Consider the following 21035-nt stretch of genomic DNA (forward strand, 5'->3'; position numbering starts at 1 on the left):
CTAAACCTAACCACTCAAACTCAAAATGTGAACTTGGAATATAAATTTCAAATAATCGCCTCCGGAGCGGTGACCATTTCCATAGTAACGCAGCAACTTCCGAACGTTGGGGGCGCTGTGACGTAAATCGAACGGTCCTAAAACTGCGGTCCTGAAACTACGGTCCTAGAACTGTTGCCTCCGGTACTGCAGCTTTACACTATTGGATGGCAGGAGAGGAAGGGGAAGGGGAAGGGGAACGGGAAGGGGAAGGGCAAGGGGAAGGGGAAGGGGAGGGGCCCATAGAGTGCCGAAGCGGAAGCAGGAAGTAACGGCGCCATGGGTCCTCAATTCGAAAAAAGTCTCCATACAAATGAACGGGAGTCCAAGTTTTATTTCGTGATCCGTTTGAAGTGTGCCATGAGAAAAAAATATGACCTCTACCTGTTTAAAACATCAAGTTTCATCCTGAGAAATCAGCAGTTTGTTGTAAACCTATTGTAAAATAAAATAAGGTGACGTCACACACCAGGTGCCGCCCTTTCCCGTGTCAGATCTGTAGTCCGTAGAGCGACGTCACACAAAATACATTCTTCTGTTGCCGTTTTACAATAAACTGCTGATTTCTCGGCATGAAACGTGATGTTTTAACCCTAGAACACTAACGTTACAAAAAGTAACATCATCACTAACGCCGGGTATTTTTTACCCGATATAATATACCCATAAAAATATATTTCTCACCAAAGTATATTAAAATACAACAATACATGGCAAATTGAAGTACACTTCCTTAATTTTCCACTATACAATGTTTCACAAAATGAAAAAAAGGTATCATGGTGACCCTATAAAAAAATGTCCAAAATTTGTGATTTTTTTTGTTTTTTTAACAAAAACTTCCTTTAAAAACAAACTAATGGAGCTGGGACTTTGTCCTTCAGACCACCCATTTGTGGGACATTTGAGCCTTATTTGGTGGAGTAAAAAGAAAAAAGAAAAATTTTCAGCATCACCAGAAATGGTCGCCAGATTTAGATACATAAACACTAACGTCGGGTGAAATCCACCCGAACATGTGCCTGCTGAAAAAACTAGGGATGGGAGCAGGGTAACATGCCTACCTTCAATGACGTCAGTGAGCAGTATGAAGCTACCCAGGGACCCATGAAACTCAGACAACAGCAACATAATGAAAATTATGAAACAATAATTTCATGGGTGAAAATCACCCAACGTTAGGGTTAAACAGGTAGAGGACATATTTTTTTCTCATGGCACAATTCAAACGGATCACGAAATAAAACTTGGACTCCTGTTCATTTGTATGGAGACTTTTTTCGAATTGAGGTCCCATGGCGCCGTTACTTCCTGCTTCCGCTTCGGCACTCTATGGAGGGTTGCTGCGGGCGGGGGGAGGGGGAGGGGAGCTCGGAAGGGGAGGGTAACCTGTATGGGGTTGAGTCTCGGCAGCACCAGCAGCAGCGGCAGCAGCAGAGGGAGCGGCTCTCTGTGACTGTCTCTCGGGGGCCGCGGAGGTAGAGGGGCGGGCCGGTCGCGGACCCTGTCCTGGGGGGTCGGCCAGCCGGAGCAACCGCTGCAAACGCCTACAGACTAAACTTATGGGCAGCCGGTGAGGACCGTACTCTGACAGGGAGGAGGGAGAGAGGGAGAGAGGGATGCAGAAGATTAGAAAGACTGAACGGTGGAAGATAATGAGGAGAGCAGAGAGGCAGGCCAGGAGGAGCAGGAAGAGGAGGAGGAAGAGGAGGAGGAGGGGGAAGAGGAGGAGGAGGAGGAGGGGAAGAGGAGGAGGAGGAGGAGGAGGAGGAGGAGGAGGAAGAGGAGAAGAGGAGGAAGAAGAGGAGGAGGAAGAGGAGGAGGAGGAGGAGAGGAGGAGGAGGAGGAGGAGAGGAGGAGGAAGAGGAGGAGGAGGAGGGGGAGGAGGAGGAAGAGGAGGAGGAGGAGGAGGAGGGGGAAGAGAAGGAGGAGGAGGAGGAGGAGGAGGAGGAGGGGGAAGAGAAGGAAGAGGAGGAGCAGGAGGAGGAGGAGGAAGAGGAGGAGGAGGAGGAGGAGGAGAGGGGGGAGAGGGAGAGTGAATGCAAAAGATTAGAAAGACTGAACGGTGGAAGATAATGAGGAGAGCAGAGAGGCAGGCCAGGAGGAGCAGGAAGAGGAGGAGGAGGAGGGGGAAGAGAAGGAGGAGGAGGAGGAGGAGGAGGAGGAGGAGGAGGAGGAAGAGGAGGAGGAGGAGGAGGAGGAGGGGGAAGAGAAGGAGGAGGAGGAGCAGGAAGAGGAGGAGGAAGAGGAGGAGGAGGAGGGGGAAGAGAAGGAGGAGGAGGAGGAGCAGGAAGAGGAGGAGGAGGAGGAGGAGGAGGAGGAGGAGGAGGAGGAGGAGGAAGAGGAAGAGGAAGAGGAAGAGGAGGAGGAGGAGGGGAGAGGGAGAGTGAATGCAAAAGATTAGAAAGACTAAACGGTGGAAGATAATGAGGAGAGCAGAGAGTCAGGCCAGGAGGAGCAGGAAGAGGAGGAGGAGGAGGAAGAGGAGGAGGAGGAAGAGGAGGAGGAGAGCAGAGAGTCAGGCCAGGAGGAGGAGGAGGAGGAGGAGGAGCAGGAGGAGGAGGAAGAGGAGGAGGAGGTGGAGGAGGAGGAGGAGGAGGAGGAGGAAGAGGAGGACCCCAGGAAGAATAGCCGATGCTGCTGCAGGTGCTAATGGGGATCCTAATAAAGAAAAGAAAAGAAAAGGAGGAGGAGGAGGAGGAGGAGGAGAACAGGATGCTGGAGGAGAACAGGATGCTGGAGGAGAACAGGGTGCTGAAGGAGAACAGGATGCTGGAGGAGAACAGGATGCTGGAGGAGAACAGGGTGCTGAAGGAGAACAGGATGCTGGAGGAGAACAGGATGCTGGAGGAGAACAGGATGCTGGAGGAGAACAGGGTGAAGAGCGGCGGCTGCCTGAGTGGAGCGGCTCCGACAAACACACTCACACATCGACCCGTCGACACTGAACTGAACCGGGAGGAAGAAGAAGATTGTTGATGTGACGTCTTTCTACCTGAGAGCGCCGGGTCTGAGGTGGGCGTGGACGTGGACGTCGTCGTCGGGGTCCCGGTCGTTGTCGTCGTGGTGGCGGTCTCGGCCTGACTCCTCTGCTCCGAGTCCGGGGAGGGGGAGGGGGTGGGGGGGGCCGAGGAGGAAGGAGGGGCCGAGCTCTCCGCCGACGAGGAGCTGGAAGGAGGAGGCGCCGAGACTGTGGATGAAGATCCTGAGGAGGAAGAGGAGGCGGATTTAGGCACGGGGGCGGCGGCGGCGGCGGCGGCAGCGGGTACCTCTGGAGCGTCGGCCCCCTCTCCCGCGGCGGCGGCGGCCGGCCTCTCAGGAGCGCCGGACTCCTGACTGGAGGCTCCGGCGGCGGCGGCGGCGGCGGGAGAGGGGGAGGGGGCGGGGGCGGGGCCCTCTGGACGGACGGCGGTTCCTGAGGGGAGGAGCAGGAACAGGTGTTAAAATGTAAAAACGTCTGTTAATGAAGCCACTGATCAATTATTCTATTTTCCTCTCGTTCAAATGTTTGTTTTTTTAAAGGGATAGTTCAACATTTTGGCAAATTGGCCCATTGCCATAATCCCTATAGTCATAGCAGTAGGTTTGACACCTTTAAAGCAGAAGTAAGTGATATATTTGTGTTAATATAAGTCTTAAATAGTTATATCTTCCGACAGCAATCACTTCTATAGAGTGTTTGGTCTGAAACACGGGTCTGTCAGTCACTCTGCTCTGCTCTGAGCCGAGGAGAAAACATTTATCGTATCCTACAGTTTTTATCCAATGAGGAGAGAGAACGGCATGCAGGGCTGTGTGTGCAGCCAAGGGACGCCGTGAATGTGGCGACGTAGCGACGAGGACTGTTATGGTGCGTTCAAGGAAACTCGTATTTTTCCGACCGTGAAGTCGTACCAGTTCGATCTGGTACGAGTTCACCGGTCGGAAGTTACGAGTGGCCGTTATAGTGACTTTCACCGGTAAAACAGGTCGGAAAAACACGAGTGGGTTGCCTGAAACGCTACAAAGTCGTTAGTTGTGACTTGAAGCTGTAATTTACAATTTCAAAAGCCTGCCTGGAACGCAGCATTAGCGAAAACGACCGGACCACTTACTTCTGCTTTAATTGCCGGTGCAAACTGTTTTTAGAACGGCGGAGCAGAGTCGTGAGCTGCTCAGAGCTACACTACAGAGGCTCATTATGGGATTTCTTGGTTTCCCTCATCAAACTCATCAAATACACAATCCAACAACTCCACAACGCTCTGGTGGACAAGTTGTGACCTGCACATTCACCACGCTATGAGATAATAACACAACGTTACCAGACAGAGTTGTTTTCGAGGTAAATGCAGAGACTGCTTGATGAAAAACTGCCCCCAACGGGAACGCGCATCAGCGGTTTTGCATGAATTTACCTAGAAAACGACTCCGTATCAATAAAGGCATTCTATCTTCTGTCTATCCATACCGTTCCAATCTGTGGATGCTTTGCTCTTGAAGCTGTTAACAATATTAATAATAATTTTATTTTCTGTGACTTCTTGCCAGTGGCTTCATCTGTTGATTTTAAGATTTCTGCTCCTTTCTGTCACATTGAAACCATAATGAGCTCCGAAGCTCTTTAACTGAAATGAAATGAAGTGAATACCTTCAGCCTTCACCTTTTTCAATCTACGTATCAATTATGAATTAAGTTTGAAATGAGGAATGCATTATTGAAGGTTGATTGATGGCTGACTGTAACGATTTGTGCACAAGATCGAATAAACTACTAGGCTACTGCTTCCACGTCTCTGATCTCGGTCCCAGCTGCGGCCTCACCTCGGGGTCGTGTCTGTGGTCGGGCTCCTCTGCTGCCCTGAGCCTCGCTGGCCTCCTCAAACCAGCGAGACAACATGTCCGACATCCTCTGCATCAGAGAGACGTTCGGGCTCTGCTCACCTGCGAGACGGACGGAGAGACACGTTAAGACCTTGGTAACTATTCAAACTGTTAAATATCACGTAACACAATCACAACCCACATCTTTTTAATGTATTTTATTTAATCTTTTCTTTTATTATTGATTTTCTCATGTTTTTTATTTCATATTGTTCTACAGCTTATTTAACTCGTTTCATTGTTTCCCACTGGCGGCTTTATTACTTCATATTTCCTTCTCTTTTTCTTAGTTATCAGTCATAACAGTCTTAAAACTCTGAACTGCAGCATCAGACTTCAGATTTATTGTCATTTCAACCAGATGTCTGGCAGGAAGTGAAACGAAATGTCGTATCATGCTGACTCAAGGTGCATTCAAAAGGATTTAAAAAGAATTTAAAAATTACAACAACACGAACATAAAAAAAAAACAACCACCACAGGACAGTAATAGCTGTGCTGCAAACTGACAGTGCATTCAAACAATACAAATATGCACTTGCTTGTATGAAAAGTGCCATAAAAATAAAATTTGATTGATTGATTGGTTGATTGATTGATTCTACTCTACATCTCTGATGGGACTCAAGGAGGACAGCAGTTTTCTCTTTGCAGATGAGACAAAGAGCAATCTGACGTGGATATAATCACATCTTTAATGTTAATAGTGCATCACAGGTAAGATGAGCCGTATCTATCAGTCATAGTGACAAACAGGTGAAACAGTTACAGTTCAACTGTTTTTTCTCTCCAGAAGTGATTTACCACCGTTGTGCAAGGTCTACTTTGATTCTTAAGGGGGGGTGGGTCAGAGAACAGATTTGGAGTTATAAGTTTATGAACGTCTTGTTAAACTGAAAATATTGAAATATAACGACTTCAAGCAGCTAAAAACACAACGATATTTAGATGAAGAGCTTGTGGCGATGTGAAACTGACCTGTCAATACTGAACTTAAATTCTGACCATGGTCGCTGCTGGATGTTTGAATATGCAGCTGTTTATTTAAAACGAGGACACACTCAGGTTTTATTCTGTCTGGGCGCCAGGTTTTAGCGTTTAGGAGACAAACCCTTCAGATGTGCCACAGTCGGTCCTTGTTTAAGTGTTTGCATCAACATAAAATACTGGGGGGGGTGAGGGAGGGGTCGGTGGGTGAAACTGTCTCAGGAGCCAGGTCTGTAATTTGAGATCTTTGCTTTAAAGCAGACGAGCCAGAGGGGGGGCAGGGGGGCAGGGGGGCAGGGGGGGGGGGCACAGACAGACACGTCAGCTGCTGCGGCTGCTGCGGCGCTCTGATCTTACCGTCCCTCTCTCTCTCGCTCTCGGGGCGAGCGCGGGGTCCGGTGTCGGACCAGTCCCCTCGCAGACGGAGGCGCTTCACCGGAGGCTGCCTCAGCTGTGGAAAACACGCACACGCACACGGAAAGATTAGCAGTTTGTCAGTCAAAGCATGGTCAAAAATAGCTGCGCTGCCAAAGCAAAACACTGCTCGTCTCTGTCAGTGCCCTTCTTTAACGTGCCCACCCCCCACCTCCTCGCCCCCCCACCACCTCCTCCTCCTCCTCCTCCTCCCTTCTGGCTGCACGACTGAGGTTGCCTTCACTTTCCAGTCCCCTGGCTCTCTGCGCGGGGCAACAGGCGGAGAGCCAGAAATAGAAAAAAGGGGGTCTTAGTGCAGAGACTATCAACTGCTTCACTTAGGAAATGTCATCGGGTCTGGACGCGGCGGCGGCGGCGGCGGCGGCGGCGGCGGCGGCGGTGGAGGTGGCGAAAAGGGGCCGGGGGGGGTGAAAGACACAGCAGCAGGATAAATAAAGAGAGAAAAGACCCCGAAACAAATGGGGTCACAGGTGGAAGGCAGCAGAGGAGGGAAGGGTAACGAGCCTTTACTTGGCCGTCTGGTGCCCCCTCTCTCTCCCCCCCTCCCCTCCCCTCCCTCCCCTCCCTCCCCCCCTTCAGTCTGAACTATTTTGGAGGATGGAGGAGCACACTGCCTGTGCCGGTCACTGTATTTGGAAAGGAATGTGTGTGGTAGTTGCATCTCGACACAGCTGAACTCACCACGAGGCTCCGAAGCACTGGCACCATGATCCAGCACATTCAGGCACACGTGAAGCCGAGACCTCGCTCCGCCTCATCCTACAGTACGTCCTACGTTTTCTTGGTTGTTTTTTTTACATTTATCCAATTTTCCAAAAACTGACGGATCGAAACGCCCTGTGTTTAATAACAATGCAGTTTTTTTTCCCCCATCACTGCGTTCCTTCCCCTCTCCTCCGTCCTCCTTGTCTTGGTTTTCTCAGGGTCATTCGCTCCCCTTCGCTGCACTGCATCAGCCAGCACAGATATAGATAGCACTGACGTCTGCAGAGCTCTCAGAGAAGACAGCAGACGGCAACAACAAGGTGCACCCTGTTTACAACAAACAATCCTTCACCGCCCCCTCCCCACCCTTTATAAAATACACCATAATACTGTCTGTATTGGAAGACATGTGCTTATGTTTATCCTATGTTACAAACACAGGTCGTAGCGGTTACGTAGAGCTCCACACTCCAGGCTACAGATGCTTTTATGACCTTAATGTGCAGCATATGCACCAGGGACACATCAGTGTTTAAAGGTTGAAGGCTCTACCTGCGTTATAGTGATGGTGCAGATGGCAGACTGCAGACGCTTCTGCTGCATCAACCTTTTCTGTATCAGACAACACAACATTTTTCACACTTGGTTGTTTTAAACGAGGAAATCAGCCAAACTTTCCTCTGGTTCCAACTTTTTTTTAATTTTTTTTATCGGGATCGTTAATTTCCTTGTTTAATCACATGAGACTGAAAATATAGAGTGACAGGATGGTATCGTTGATCCATCCAGACTGAAATATCTCAATATTTATTAGACAGACTAATTCCTACAGGATGCGTCCTACTCACTTTTGGTGATTCCTAAACTTTTCCTTGAGCATCATCATCATTTTTTTTTTGTTTAGTCCATGACAAACTACCTGTGAGATGAATGACTCTCCTTTCAGCTTCTGCTCTGCTCTGTGTTTAGACCTGATTGGAAATATTAGCTTTCTAAAATGCTGAACTCAGGTAAAACAGACTAAAGTCAGGGGATTATAATTAGTCAACTACGTGTTATTAATTTCTGTATTGTCATCTTTTTTTGACTTGACATGGGGGAGGTATTTTAATGAGCCTTTTTTGGCTTCCACCTCTCCTGCACAATGTTTAATTTCATTATTTTAAGAACTTTAAACTTTATCTATTTTCTTTTCTCTCTCTACTTTTTATTCTTCTTTGCTCTTGCTTTTATCTCTATGTTTAATGTTAATAACTTTTTTTTTCATTTTTAAAAGATTGTTTGTTTTTATGTTGGCTTATGCTGTTCTTTTTAAATGTTTTGTCTTTGTCTTTATGTAAAGCACATTGAGTTGCCTTGGTATGAAATGCGCTATATATAAAGGTGCCTTGCCTATTGTCATTGTTTTTATGTAGGTTTTACTGTATAATGTGCAGATACACTAAACTAAACCAGTGAAGACGCCTCAGCCAAGGTCACAGACCCTCAAGGTGGCGCTAGAGGGAAGGTCGGGGGAACACCGGAGTCACTGGGATTCACCCCGTGTGGACACCTGTATAACGTTTCACAGTGATCACACGCAGTTCCCGTCAGGCCGCGTGTGACGGATGATGTTACAGGAGCCGCGTGCTCCCACTCACCTCCTCCCTGCGCTCCTCGGACGGGCCCTTCAGCTCTCGGGCCTGGTCGTCTTTGGGGTCGAACAGGTAGATGTAATCGGAGGAGTAGCTGACCAGCACCTCCTGACCGTCCTCGCTGTAGCACAGAGACGTCACCCGGCACGACTTGTTGGACAGGTGGGCGGGGACGAAGCGGACGCACATGCCCGTCGTCCCGCGGCCCATGTAGTTCCCTGAGAGGGAGAGAGAGAGAGGGAGAGGGGGATAGAGGGATAGAGGGAGAGAGGGAGATGTTAACGGTGTCGGCCTTCCTCACAGAGTCTGAGGTCATCGGCAGCAGCCCTGCTTTCTGTCCCCAGAGTCAAAACCTTGTTCAGTTTCTATGCTCCACATATCTGCAAATACTCCCCACAAACCTCCAGGGTTTGCTCCACTTCAGTTTAAACAAACCTGAAAACTCTCCTGCTCATCACTTAAACTCACTTCAGGACTATTTTGTACAATCTTTTTATCTGTTTAATCATTTTAGCTCATCATAATAAGACATCTATAACATAATAAGACATCTATAATTATGTTGTTTATTTATTGTCATGTTTTTTTCTCATTATTACATGTATCATTATTGTTTTGCATTATTCATTCATGTATGTACAGTATTTTGATTGTTACTTTTTTCTTTTTACTTCTTTTTACTTCTACTTATTTCTTACTTTTACTTATTTTTTATGTTTTTATGTTTTTAACACCTAGACTGCAACCAAATTGCCCAAGTTGGGACAAATAAACTACTTGACTTGACTTGACTTGACTTGTTATCATTTAATTATTCCTTATTTTCTTGTCTTTACTTGTAACAAATTTGGTTTTTGACATGGGTGAGGTTTTCATATAAGCCCTTTTGGGTTTCATACCTCCCCTTCGCACATCCCAATCATAATACTTGTTCATACTATTTTAAATGATATGTTCATGCAAAATAAAAAATTAAAAAAACAAAATAAAATAAAAAAAGCTTCATTGTTGTCAAAATCCTCTACAGTGATTCTGCTCTGCTATTTATCCACAATCTAATGATCATGTGTAAGAGGAAGCTTATCTCACTGACTGATATTTGATTCAACAGGTGAATGTAAAAGTCCCAGAGTTCAAGATAAGGGATCAAACATATTTCATGTTTCACAGGATGAAAAAACAAGGGGGCGGCACATAACAAGAGCTATTTGAACAACATTCACAGGGTTGTAACATGGAAAATGTAATTTCTTATTTTCACTTTCATTTCTTTTTACATCTCAATTGTGGTCTTTGTGGGGGAAAAAAGCATGTTAAGGTTCATTTTGTATTGGAATACCGCTCTATAAATTGTGGTTTATATTGAACCCTACCTGTTAGGGAGGGAATAAATATTGACTTGACATGGGGGAGGTATTTTAATGAGCCTTTTTTGGCTTCCACCTCTCCTGCACAATGTTTAATTTCATTATTTTAAGAACTTTAAACTTTATCTATTTTCTTTTCTCTCTCTACTTTTTATTCTTCTTTGCTCTTGCTTTTATCTCTATGTTTAATGTTAATAACTTTTTTTTTCATTTTTAAAAGATTGTTTGTTTTTATGTTGGTTTATGCTGTTCTTTTTAAATGTTTTGTCTTTGTCTTTATGTAAAGCACATTGAGTTGCCTTGGTATGAAATGCGCTATATATAAAGGTGCCTTGTCTATTGTCATTGTTTTTATGTACAAATCGACTAAAAACCTGGACAGAAACTTCTCTGCTCTGCTTCATCAGCTTGTTTTTTCCTCACAAACATCTTCAGTCACTTATTTTTTAACTTTGATCACCCTGTTGTTCTCAATATTTGATGCTACGAACACAAGCCTGACAAACAGCATGAATCTACGATATCAATAAAAGTGTAAATATATACTATAGAGGATAGTTTACCTGTCGCTCTGGTTCCAAGCATGCGTCTGTCGTAGATTCGCACGGAGCTGTCCGAGCAGCCCACGGCCAGATAATACGGCACCAGTGGAGAAATGGATATAGAGGTCGCTGCCCTCCGACAGTTTATCAGGATGTCCTGAAATCAGAAACATTAACAATGTGGTGAAGTTTCAAGAGGCAACATGAAATGATTTCTGCCGAAGATGCACTAATCAAAACATCCAGCTGCTAATCGATTAGGTTAATCCATCTGAAGATTGCGTAGTTTAACACAACATAAGTCCTGCTGCATGAAGGTTAAAATGATCAGTGTTTGTTTGGAGTTGATTTGACTTTCTGTCTTTCTGTCTTTCAACTTCACGTATTCCGAAAACTGAAGAATCGTTTTTTCCTGCCGTGTTCACTTCAACATGTTGTAAGATAATTAAGAGGACGAGGTAACAGAGTCTGGCAAAGCTGTAGTGACAGTTTTAAGGTCACAAGTACTGATCTCCTGCATGAAACAGGAGAAGATGCAACACAATCTGGGATGGCACGGCCTCACCCTTGCACACACACATTTGCACACACACACACACACACACACACACACACACCAGTCCATCCCTACACCAGGCACTCGGCTCCCTCCGATGCAGCCTGGCCCGAAGCCAAGGAGACTGTTTTCTGAATTACTCCAGCGGGAGAGAGGTGTTTGTGAAGACAGCAGGACTGATGATGAGCTCTCATTAATTAGATCATCAATAGAAATCTCAAAGATCAATTAAAAAATTTGAAATCTGAAAAATTTTAACAAGCAAAACTTAAGTTATTTATGATTTATATTTCATTTAGTTAGTTTCATTATATGTGCCAAACACTTTTATCATATTGCTTAAAATTAAGGCAAGTCACCTACGAGGAGCAGATTATTGACCTGCAATGGGCCAGTTTATCTAAAACTGGTAAAAACAGACAAACAAAATAAAAAAACAATTGAATCCAGCAGATAACAGATACTAGTGATGCGTCTCACTGACTGAGAACAAACATCACAGCTGTCACCGTACGTCTTTGCAGTCTTCTTTAGTGCAGCTCGTCTTGGTGCGGAGATCGAACCACCGCACGGTGCCGTCCTCCCCACACGACAGGAACGTGTAGGGGTCGTTTGGTACCGTCATAATCTGACCAAACAGAAAACACAGAGGGTTTAAGATTAGAGGACAAGAAAACAGAAAACAAAGCAGCACGGGTTGTCGTGTGATGTCGTCTCGTGTTTCTCTGCTCCGGTACCTCGTAAGCCGTCCCGTAATGACAGGTGAACTGACACTGTCTGTTGTACTCGGGACTCTTCTCGGTGTGGGTGTAGTAGATGATGCCGTCCCCGGAGCAGGAGATGATCTCCTGGTCGTTGGTGTGGGGCATGAACTTGGCGCTGAAGATATTTGCCCGGTGACCTGAACGTATCGACTTCTTGACCTGAGGATGAGGAGCAAAAATATGCAGCTGTTTACAGGGAGTCGGACATCTTCAAAAGTCCCTTACACCGACCCCCCATCACAACCAAACCTAAGTCTGAAACATTACAATTTATTTTCTTTTTTTTTTACTTTATTGCCCTTACTGCACATTAACAGGCAAATAACATCACAAAAGAAAACAAACGAACAAAAAAAAAAAACATCTTGAGATTGGGCCTCATCTCTCACGCAGAGATTTGACTGTATAAAGGTTACTTATCTAGTTAAAACAATAAATCAAAACAGTAAATAAATAATGAAACATAACAATTTCAAAAGAGGAAATTCTCTTCTCTTCTCTCTTTGCTGCAAGAGCTACGTTTGTTTCCCTAAAACAAAGTCAGAAAACAGACGTTTCCTTGTCTCGATCCCGTTGGTGAACTTTATTAACAACCAACTTACTTTAAATGTTAAATGTTTAGAGGCTCAATATTCCTCCAATTTTTTTGGTATAACCTAACCACCTTTTCTGTGAATCTGTTTTCTGGAAACACACACATAAGGATATCCATTTCAAACCTCTGTTACATCCTATATGTAAACAAAACAGACCCAAACACAGGCTTCAACCCCCATCTGTCCCTTCACAGAAAATCAGAGTACAAGTCTATTGCTTGTTGCTCATTGACACACAATTGGTTTTTCTCCATATCCACAGTTACGACTGCTTTACCTCCGTTTGTTGTTCCTAAACAAACAGTCATCATATCTGAGGTGATAGTTTTGGTGAAGACCTACCTTCTTGTTGTACGGGTTTGTAATAACCAAGAAGGTATCGTCTGACCCCGACAGGAGGTACTCTCCTGTGTCGTTCCAGGATATAGTGTTGACCTGCAGAGACACGACAGCTTGGATTAAGAGAGGATGCATCATTAGACTGCAGAGAACGTTCATCCTGAAACAGGTGGTCGATCGATCAATTAGCTGGACACGATTTTGCTAATCGGGCAAAAAATATTAAATGTTTGCAGCGTCTCTGATGAGCAGTGAGAAGATGAATCTCAGAATCTGAGAATAATAATCAGAGGAGAAAATAAGAAGATGCTGTATTTTCCTTTTTTGTTTTTGGGGTCAAATTAGGTAATTTTACTGTTGACCACCAGGTTTATCCATTTACCCATTACATAGACCTGTTGTATTACTACTGTCTAGTTTCTGCATTTTATGAGGATAATAGTACACTTTTCCATCTTTCTATTAAAAAAAATCTACTCAGCATCAGATTTATGAATATATAAACATTTATTATTAACCAAAATGCAATGCAGCAACAAGAACAACAACCTGTATTTTCCTTTTTTGTTTTATCTGATTTCTCTGTATCTGTGTGTATATTCTTGTGAAATTTAAAAATAATGAGATCAGAAAATCAGCTGAACTATTCACAGTCCAAAAACAAACACTTGGACCACAAGAACAAAAAGGGCTTGAAACAACTTATCAATATAAAAAAGTTGTAATCGATAAGAAAAGTCGTATTTTCTTGGCTTGGTCAAACAACTTTCAGTGATTTAATCAACAAAAACTCTGGTCACTCTCTTAATGTTTGCCGTCTCTCTGTGGATCAGTGTTTCATCGTCACGCTACAGAATCACTAACACGACTCTGAAACGATCTTTCCCACGAGTGACGACGGATCATTTCCAGCAATCCTGAAAACTGAACTCGCAGCTCAGTCCGATCAGAGGCTTTAACAGGTTTGAATCGATTCCTGAGAAGCAGCGTCTGAAGAGGGTTCAGATGTTATTAGGACGAGTGGGTGAATCTGCCTCTGGTGTCTCTCCTGTGATGAAACAGCAGGAGACAGATGCTGCCAAGTAGATTCAGACGGAGGCGGAGATGCAGCGGCGAGGTCAGGTGATGTGGTGCGATATGGTTAGACAAATTTAACCAGAGCAAAATACTGCATTGAACTGTTTTTTATTTTTATATTTTCTCCCCCACTCCGACCAACAACTGCAAATTGTATTTTGCCACTGATCCAGATCAACTGCAACATCCACCTACTTCTGTTTTTACTGATTTTGCAACATTTGATGAGACGGTCTGAGAGGTGACAACAGCTGCTGATGGCAACACCAGAAAAACAGGAAACAGCTTCACTACATAATACTACTGACACATGTCAGTTTTATTATCAGTTCACCTGCTTATTACATTTTTTTCCCCACAGACAATGACTTTCATCTTAACCAATCATAATCATGCAGTAAATCTGTGACACTTTTCAAATTATTGATAATAATGGGTCCTGATTATCTTTCTGCTTATCATCTAATTCAGTATTTTTCAACCTTGGGGTCGGGACCCCATGTTGGGTCGCCTGAAATTCAAATGGGGTCGCCTGAAATGTCTAGTAATTGATTAAAAAAATTACTAATAAAAATAGATTTTTTAATTAAAGCAGAAGTAAGTGATATATTTGTGTTAATATAAGTCTTAAATAGTTATATCTTCCGACAGCAATCACTTACATAGAGTGTTTGGACTGAAACACGGGTCCGTCAGTCACTCTGCTCTGCTCTGAGCCGAGGAGAAAACATTTATTGTATCCTACAGTTTTTATCCAATGAGGAGAGAGAACGGCATGCAGGGCTGTGTGTGCAGCCAAGGGACGCCGTGAATGTGGTGACGTAGGGACGAGGACTGTTATGGTGCGTTCAAGGAAACTCGTAGACTCGTGTTTTTCCGTCCTGTGAAGTTGTATCAGTTCGATCTGGTACGAGTTCACGGGTCAGAAGTTACGAGTGGCCGTTATAGTGACTTTCACAGGTAAAACAGGTCGGAAAAACACGAGTGGGTTGCCTGGAACGCTACAAAGTCGTAAGTTGTGACTTGAAGCTGTAATTTACGATTTCAAAAGCCTGCCTCGAACGCAGCATTAGCGAAAACGACCGGATCGCTTACTTCTGCTTTAATATTATTTTTCAAATTATGATTAAAAACACCACACAGAATCTTAAACAACTATATTCTATACTTTCACTTTCTCGAATATAAATCAAGTTCAAATAAAATGCAGCATATAAAAATGTCTGAGCTGGCGCATCTTGATTGACGGGGTCACCAGAAAGTTGTGATGTCAAAATGGGGTCGTGAGCCAAAAAAGGTTGGGAACTACTGATCTAATTGTTCAGATTCTTTTTTTTTCTTTCAGTAATCTATATTTTTTAAAGCATTATTTGTAAAGCACATTGTAACTGTGTTTGGAAAAGTGCAATATACATAAAGTATTTTATATAATCATGAAACAGTAGATACTAGTAGATAGTTGACTAGACTTCCTGCTGAAAGCCTCTGTGTGGATCAGCTGCTACATCAACCAGCCCATCGATCGACTGACCTTTGTTTGCAAACATACTGGTTGAACTATTGATTATTTACTGCTCAGCTTAGTCTATAATGTTCCACAAACGATGCTCAGATGACAGCAGCCTTTACCAGCCATATGTAATTTAACACAGAATATCTGCGCTTCTCTCTAAACACTTCACTCATCCACAAAATGCAATAAAAGCATTCGTCTAATCCCTTTCTCTGTATCAGTTCGGATTTAGACCTGGCAGGTATCAAAGAGCGGCTCCTCCTGGGGGTTTCGTGTGCCGTGGTTGTTGTGGTGTTTTGGACGGACGGCCTGGCGGTCTGGCCGATACTGTGACAGGACGCGTGACTGTTGTGTCAGCTTCAGGTTTCTCAGAGGCATCAACAACCTGACCTGAAGTCAGAGATCTGCTCTCTGTCAGAGACTCAGGCCTCAAGGAGCGACAGGGAAGAAATGACATGGACACACACACACACACACACATAAACAAAGATGTGGGGCACTTACACAGCCATCATGTACATTCAGTGTCGCTTCAAGTTTAAGCCTCTGCACGAATTCTCTTCTACCTGTGAAGAGAGAGAAATTGTAAAAGACAGAGTTAAAACCAAGGAGTAACAAAGACATGTTTCTGTTTCTTGTTTATAACAACAAGAGAGAATATTTTCCTCTTTCTCAGTTATTTTTTTGTGTTTTGTTTTGTCTTTCGAATCAGATCAATCTGAAAATGATTTACCGTACATTGCACACAGAAGGATTTACAAAGCCTGTGCATATTCTCATTTGTCCAGGTCATAGTATCTCAAAGGAATTTAAATCGAAAGCAAATGGACTTGGTTATTTGTCTAGGAAAGTTAAAAAGAAATTTTCCTAGACAAATAACCAAGTCCAGTTGCTTTCGATTTAAATTCCTTTGAGAGGGATTTAGAAACAAATTTTGGGATTTATATGTAAAAAACAACAAAAAAAACTCTCCACAATAATATTCTTGTGGTTGGCTGAACGGAGGGAGACATGTGATGACTTCCTGTTGAAATAAAATACCTTTTGGGGGGATTTTATGGAGAGAGACATTTACATATATATAATCCCCCATTTGTGATTCCTCCTGTGTGCATTTATTCATTCAGACACTAGATCAACCTGACATATTAATTGGACAAGGCAGTGGGGGAGTGACAGGAAGGTTGGAGAAGAGAGAGAGAGAGTCGTGAGGCGTGAGTGTGTGTGTGCTCCCTTCAGACAGTTGAGAAACAATAAAACACACACACTGAGGTACGATCCGAGACTCATTAACATTAACTCACTTGTGTAGAACCACAACAGACATATTTTGACCTGTGAATCCATTTCTCATTGACTGTGAATGGAGCAGGACAATGACATTTAAGATGATGAGCTCTTATTTTGAAAAGCTACTCCTCCTCATGAGTAATAATGAAGGTCGTCAATGTCTTTTACACCTCGACCTGCTCAAATCAAAGGAGGATCCATGTTTCTGGATGTGTTGTGTGAAGCACTGTGAAGCGTCTGTGCACAGTCGTGTCTGGGCTTCTCACCGCTGCGTCCTGCACCGACAGAGACCGATCAGGTGTTTACATGTCGGTTTTATCCTGGTTTCTATCCCACCACAACCCAGGAGACTCATAATAACCAGGACGATTCTCCACCACGCTGTTGATCATAACCAGGAGACTGCGAGTGAGCATGTAAACACTCTCTCTACACGGTCAACATGAAACTCATTTCCAGTCAGGACTGAGGCTGCAGCTAACAACTACTTTCATTATTGACTGAGCTGGCGATTTATGAATTCATCTCTCAGTCTATGAAATGTCCAAATCCTAAAGATATCAATTTCAATGTAAAAAAAATGTTTGTTTTTTTTATTTTGCCATTTTTGCATGTGAAAATATGTTAACAAATTACTCAACAATCAAAATCGGTGTTGTAAAAAACTTGGGAGGACCTCTGCAGTTATGAACAACATGGAGAAAATGAATAAAAACCATTTTCAAATTCAAAATACGACCTTTCAAGTCTGTGTCCCACCTCCACAACATTCACACTCAGGTTTTGTGTTGTAGTGTGCGGCCGGTGTTAAAATGACAAAAGTCAGTATGCATGCAGCACTGAAAACCCTTCAGTTGTTGAGTGTGCTGTTGACACTGCAGCCACAGTGCAATAAAAAAAAACATAAATACAGTCCAGTCAACTATTTTATGAGAATAACACAGCAAACCTCCTTTGTCCCAATAACGTAGGTTTTCTCTTATAGAAACTGATCAACCAAACCTAACTCTGTCAGCAGGACGGACAGGTTTCGTCCAACCAGGTGCTGCTGCGTATCCAACTTTAACTGCTGGTTTTATTAGCACTGCAGGGGCTTTTTCTCTCCCACTGAAGAGTCAAGAGACGAGGCCGAGCCGGTTTCAGAGAGCTAACACGAACTGACAGTCGGAGCCGATCCTGAAGCTCCCGAACACAGACACTAATATTAATCCCACATATTAAAATGTGATCCAATAATCTGAAAAAAAATAATCCTCACAGTCAAAATCAGTTCCCTATCATATTATTATCATATATTGTTGTGTAAAAACATGCTACAATCATCATTTAATACGTTGAGCAGAACAAAATGAATATTTACTGCTTTAATGGTCCAAAACCAGTGAGCTGTAATGATGGTTAAAGAGGTCAGTGTGAATACTGTTGTAATGTACAAATTACTTTACTTTATTAATCCCCAAAGAGAAATTCATTATATCTGCAGCTGCAACAAATTATCATTTTATTTTATTCATAAATTAATAAACTGAAAACTGGTCAGTATTTGGTCAGTCACCCATAGAAATAAGAAGGACAGAGAGGATGCTAAAGAAGTCAGACAGGGTCAATAAATAGATTTAGTTGTTTTATTTCTAGTTTAATCATGAATCGATGTCAGGACATTGTGTTTCAACATCTGTCTTAACCCTGTTGTTTTTGCTTTCCCTCTCTGTCCTCATTACAGTCTCTCATGTCCCTGTCAATAATAACTCCTATATCCCCCCGTACAGCATCAACATGGAGTCATTTCACCTCCCCGGAAGTTTCTCTGTTGGAATTTGATGTGGACCACTGTTTGTCGCCCCCGCCCCCTTCTCAGAGCTAAATATATCCTACAAGAGCTCTGAGCCACACACACACACACACACACACACACACACACACACACCACTGCATGTATCCTCCTCAACACATCCACAATAACTGCTTGAACCATATCTCAGTCCTGCTAAATACAGCGCTGACTAAACCTCCGCGGCCCCCCGCCCTACCTCTACAGGCCTGTAAATCTCCATTCAAACACTGTCAGGTGCTGACTTTTTGACAGGACAGGACACACACTGCAGACGAGTCTCAGAAAAGCCTCGCTCTCAGCCTGGTGCCAGCGGCTCCGTCCGTCCTACGTTGTGCTCTGCGGTCACCGCTGCTCTTACACGCTTGCTCTCCCACAGACAACACACAGTCACAGACAGACACACGCATCAAAAGACCAAGAGAAAAAAAATGACCGGTTTATAACCCAGACGTCTCCCCGATGAGGAGAGGAAAACTCTGTCGGTGTTACAGCTTTGGCCTCAGCAGCCTCACCAAGTCACAAACAGGATATGGAACATTTAAAAAAAAATTAAAATAATATTATACCACATTTAACAGCTGCTTTTCCACCCAGACTATGAAGCTTTCAAGGAACCCAGTATGTTGACATCCAATAGAAGAAATAATGAATCACTCACCATTAATAATTCTTAATTGTTTTGTTATTATCAGTTAGCAAAACTCTTATTTGTTGCAATCTGTTACATGCTGATAATAATTAGTAACAGTGTTTTGCGATATTGGATTGCTATTTTGTGTAACATCAGATTAGTGCCTTTAGTGTCTGTTTTTTTATTACATATTATTCATTATTATTATTTATTATATTTATTATATGCTGTTGTTTTGGGTGATGGGGATTAACTGCAGCTTGGACACAAGACTCAACATGGCACAGCTGCTTCCTCCACTACCTCAAGATATAGGCTGTGAATAACTCAAGGAAGACAGTATATTGGCAAGTGACTTTACACCTGAGAGGACAAATAATCAATGTCAATATATCATGATATCGTGTGGTCAGGCCAATACACCGCACTTCTGTTACAGGTCCTTCCAAGTTTGAGTATCACTTTTTTTTTATATAGGGCTACAAGTATGAACTGTAAGCCTGTGTGCTAATTTCAATTGTGAGCAGAATTTAGATTTGCACTTTGTAGCTATTTATATATGAATGATGACACTTGTCTATAATGATACTGCGAAACTCTGACCACTTCCTCTCTACACATAACTGCAGCAGAAAGAAAGCGGTTTTTAGGTCCCCATAAATGCATTACATGATTGTTTTTATTACATTTTTCACATCCAGTTTGACTGCTACACTTTAGAGTTCACTTACATAAACATATAGAGATGATGCAGCCTGCAGATGGTTGGTTTACTGTACATTAACTCTGTGCAAAACCCTGTGGTTGCACAGAAATTACATTTATGCTGCAAATCAATTAAATCTCTCAGGGAGGGTATGAATATGAGTTTTTGCTGCAGCTACACAACCTCCTGGAAGAGCTGCACTACCATGGGTTATACATAACACTTAATCCCATCTATGTGGTCGCTTTAGCTCCAGACTCTCACATCTCCTCTTTTACATAAGTAAATTAAATTTGCATGCGGTCACAGTGGACGGCTCTGACTTTGCAGAAGCAGCAGCAGCAGCAGCAGCAGCTCTGTTATTAATAAGAAAGCTTGAAGGCACAGCCATGTTGGGTTTTACTGTCAGTTCACCAGGTATCTGCTTAATAAAAGCATGATAGATAAATAAAATAACACATTTCCTCAGTATGTGCTGTGGGTTGGTGTTAGCGTTGAGGAGGAGGAGGTTTGTTTTTGTTCTTACCCAGGTAGTTGGTCCTGATGGTGTTAGGCTCGTTGTATCCAATTAAGCGTTTATTTACATCCCAAACCAGGTTGCCAGTGCAGGACATTGTGACCATAGGTGGCTTTTAATTAACAATAACATTGAAACTAAGCTAACCCTTTCCTGTTGATGTCGCCTTTTCTCTACCGTCGCCTCGGTTTTACCATCGGGAACAAGTCCCCCCCCCCCCCCCAGTCTGTTGGGACGGCGCTAGCGCTAACAAGCAGCGATCCTCGGTGTTTGCATGGCCGGCGGAAAGGCTCGCTGCTCCGGTCCTGTCCCTGCGATCCCGCTGCGTTTCCGCCGACTGTGCCCCCTGCTCTCCGGGCTGCTAACTGTCCGTCCTGCTAGCCTAGCCTGGTGTATTTCTCCTAGCAGACAGCGGTCAGCTGTGTCCAAACAACGCGATAAACAGAGAGGCGCTCGGTCTAATCCGCCGAGTGCAGCTGGGGCGGGCGGAGTCTGTCCAGAGAAGTTTGAAAGGCATGGAGCCAACACTATGCTGTTTGGTTTTTCTTAGTAGTGCCATAGACATTTATTTAATCACGTTTTGTCAATGTTATTAGACTGACCTAATTAGACTTTAGGGCTACAATTATTTGATTGAAAT

At 43.7% G+C, this 21035-nt stretch overlaps 1 protein-coding gene across 9 annotated transcripts in view; it reads right to left on the bottom strand.

Annotated features, from left to right (window-relative positions):
* The window catches only part of dcaf6 (ddb1 and cul4 associated factor 6), a 33599-nt gene extending 12781 nt beyond the window's left edge, over positions 1-20818 (bottom strand). For 3 of the 9 annotated variants that reach the window (XM_085765472.1, XM_085765473.1, XM_085765471.1), the window contains exons 1-11: positions 20405-20735; positions 15922-15983; positions 12831-12923; positions 11866-12051; positions 11643-11756; positions 10594-10729; positions 8670-8881; positions 6247-6340; positions 4843-4962; positions 3035-3454; positions 1429-1626 (exon numbers count right to left, since the gene is read on the bottom strand). In XM_085765472.1, the coding sequence (XP_085621598.1) occupies positions 1429-1626; positions 3035-3454; positions 4843-4962; positions 6247-6340; positions 8670-8881; positions 10594-10729; positions 11643-11756; positions 11866-12051; positions 12831-12923; positions 15922-15983; positions 20405-20501 (1732 nt within the window). In that variant the 5' untranslated portion in view covers positions 20502-20735. Of the gene's footprint in view, positions 1-1428; positions 1627-3034; positions 3455-4842; positions 4963-6246; positions 6341-8669; positions 8882-10593; positions 10730-11642; positions 11757-11865; positions 12052-12830; positions 12924-15921; positions 15984-20404 lie in introns of all 9 variants that reach the window. The other 6 variants (XM_085765474.1, XM_085765468.1, XM_085765470.1 and 3 more) reach the window with 5 other exon arrangements.
* Positions 20819-21035: the final 217 nt, after the last annotated feature.

The sequence above is a fragment of the Trachurus japonicus genome, chromosome 21, assembly GCF_045865225.1.
Source record: "Trachurus japonicus isolate A0001 chromosome 21, Traja_1.0".
Lineage (NCBI taxonomy): Eukaryota > Metazoa > Chordata > Actinopteri > Carangiformes > Carangidae > Trachurus > Trachurus japonicus.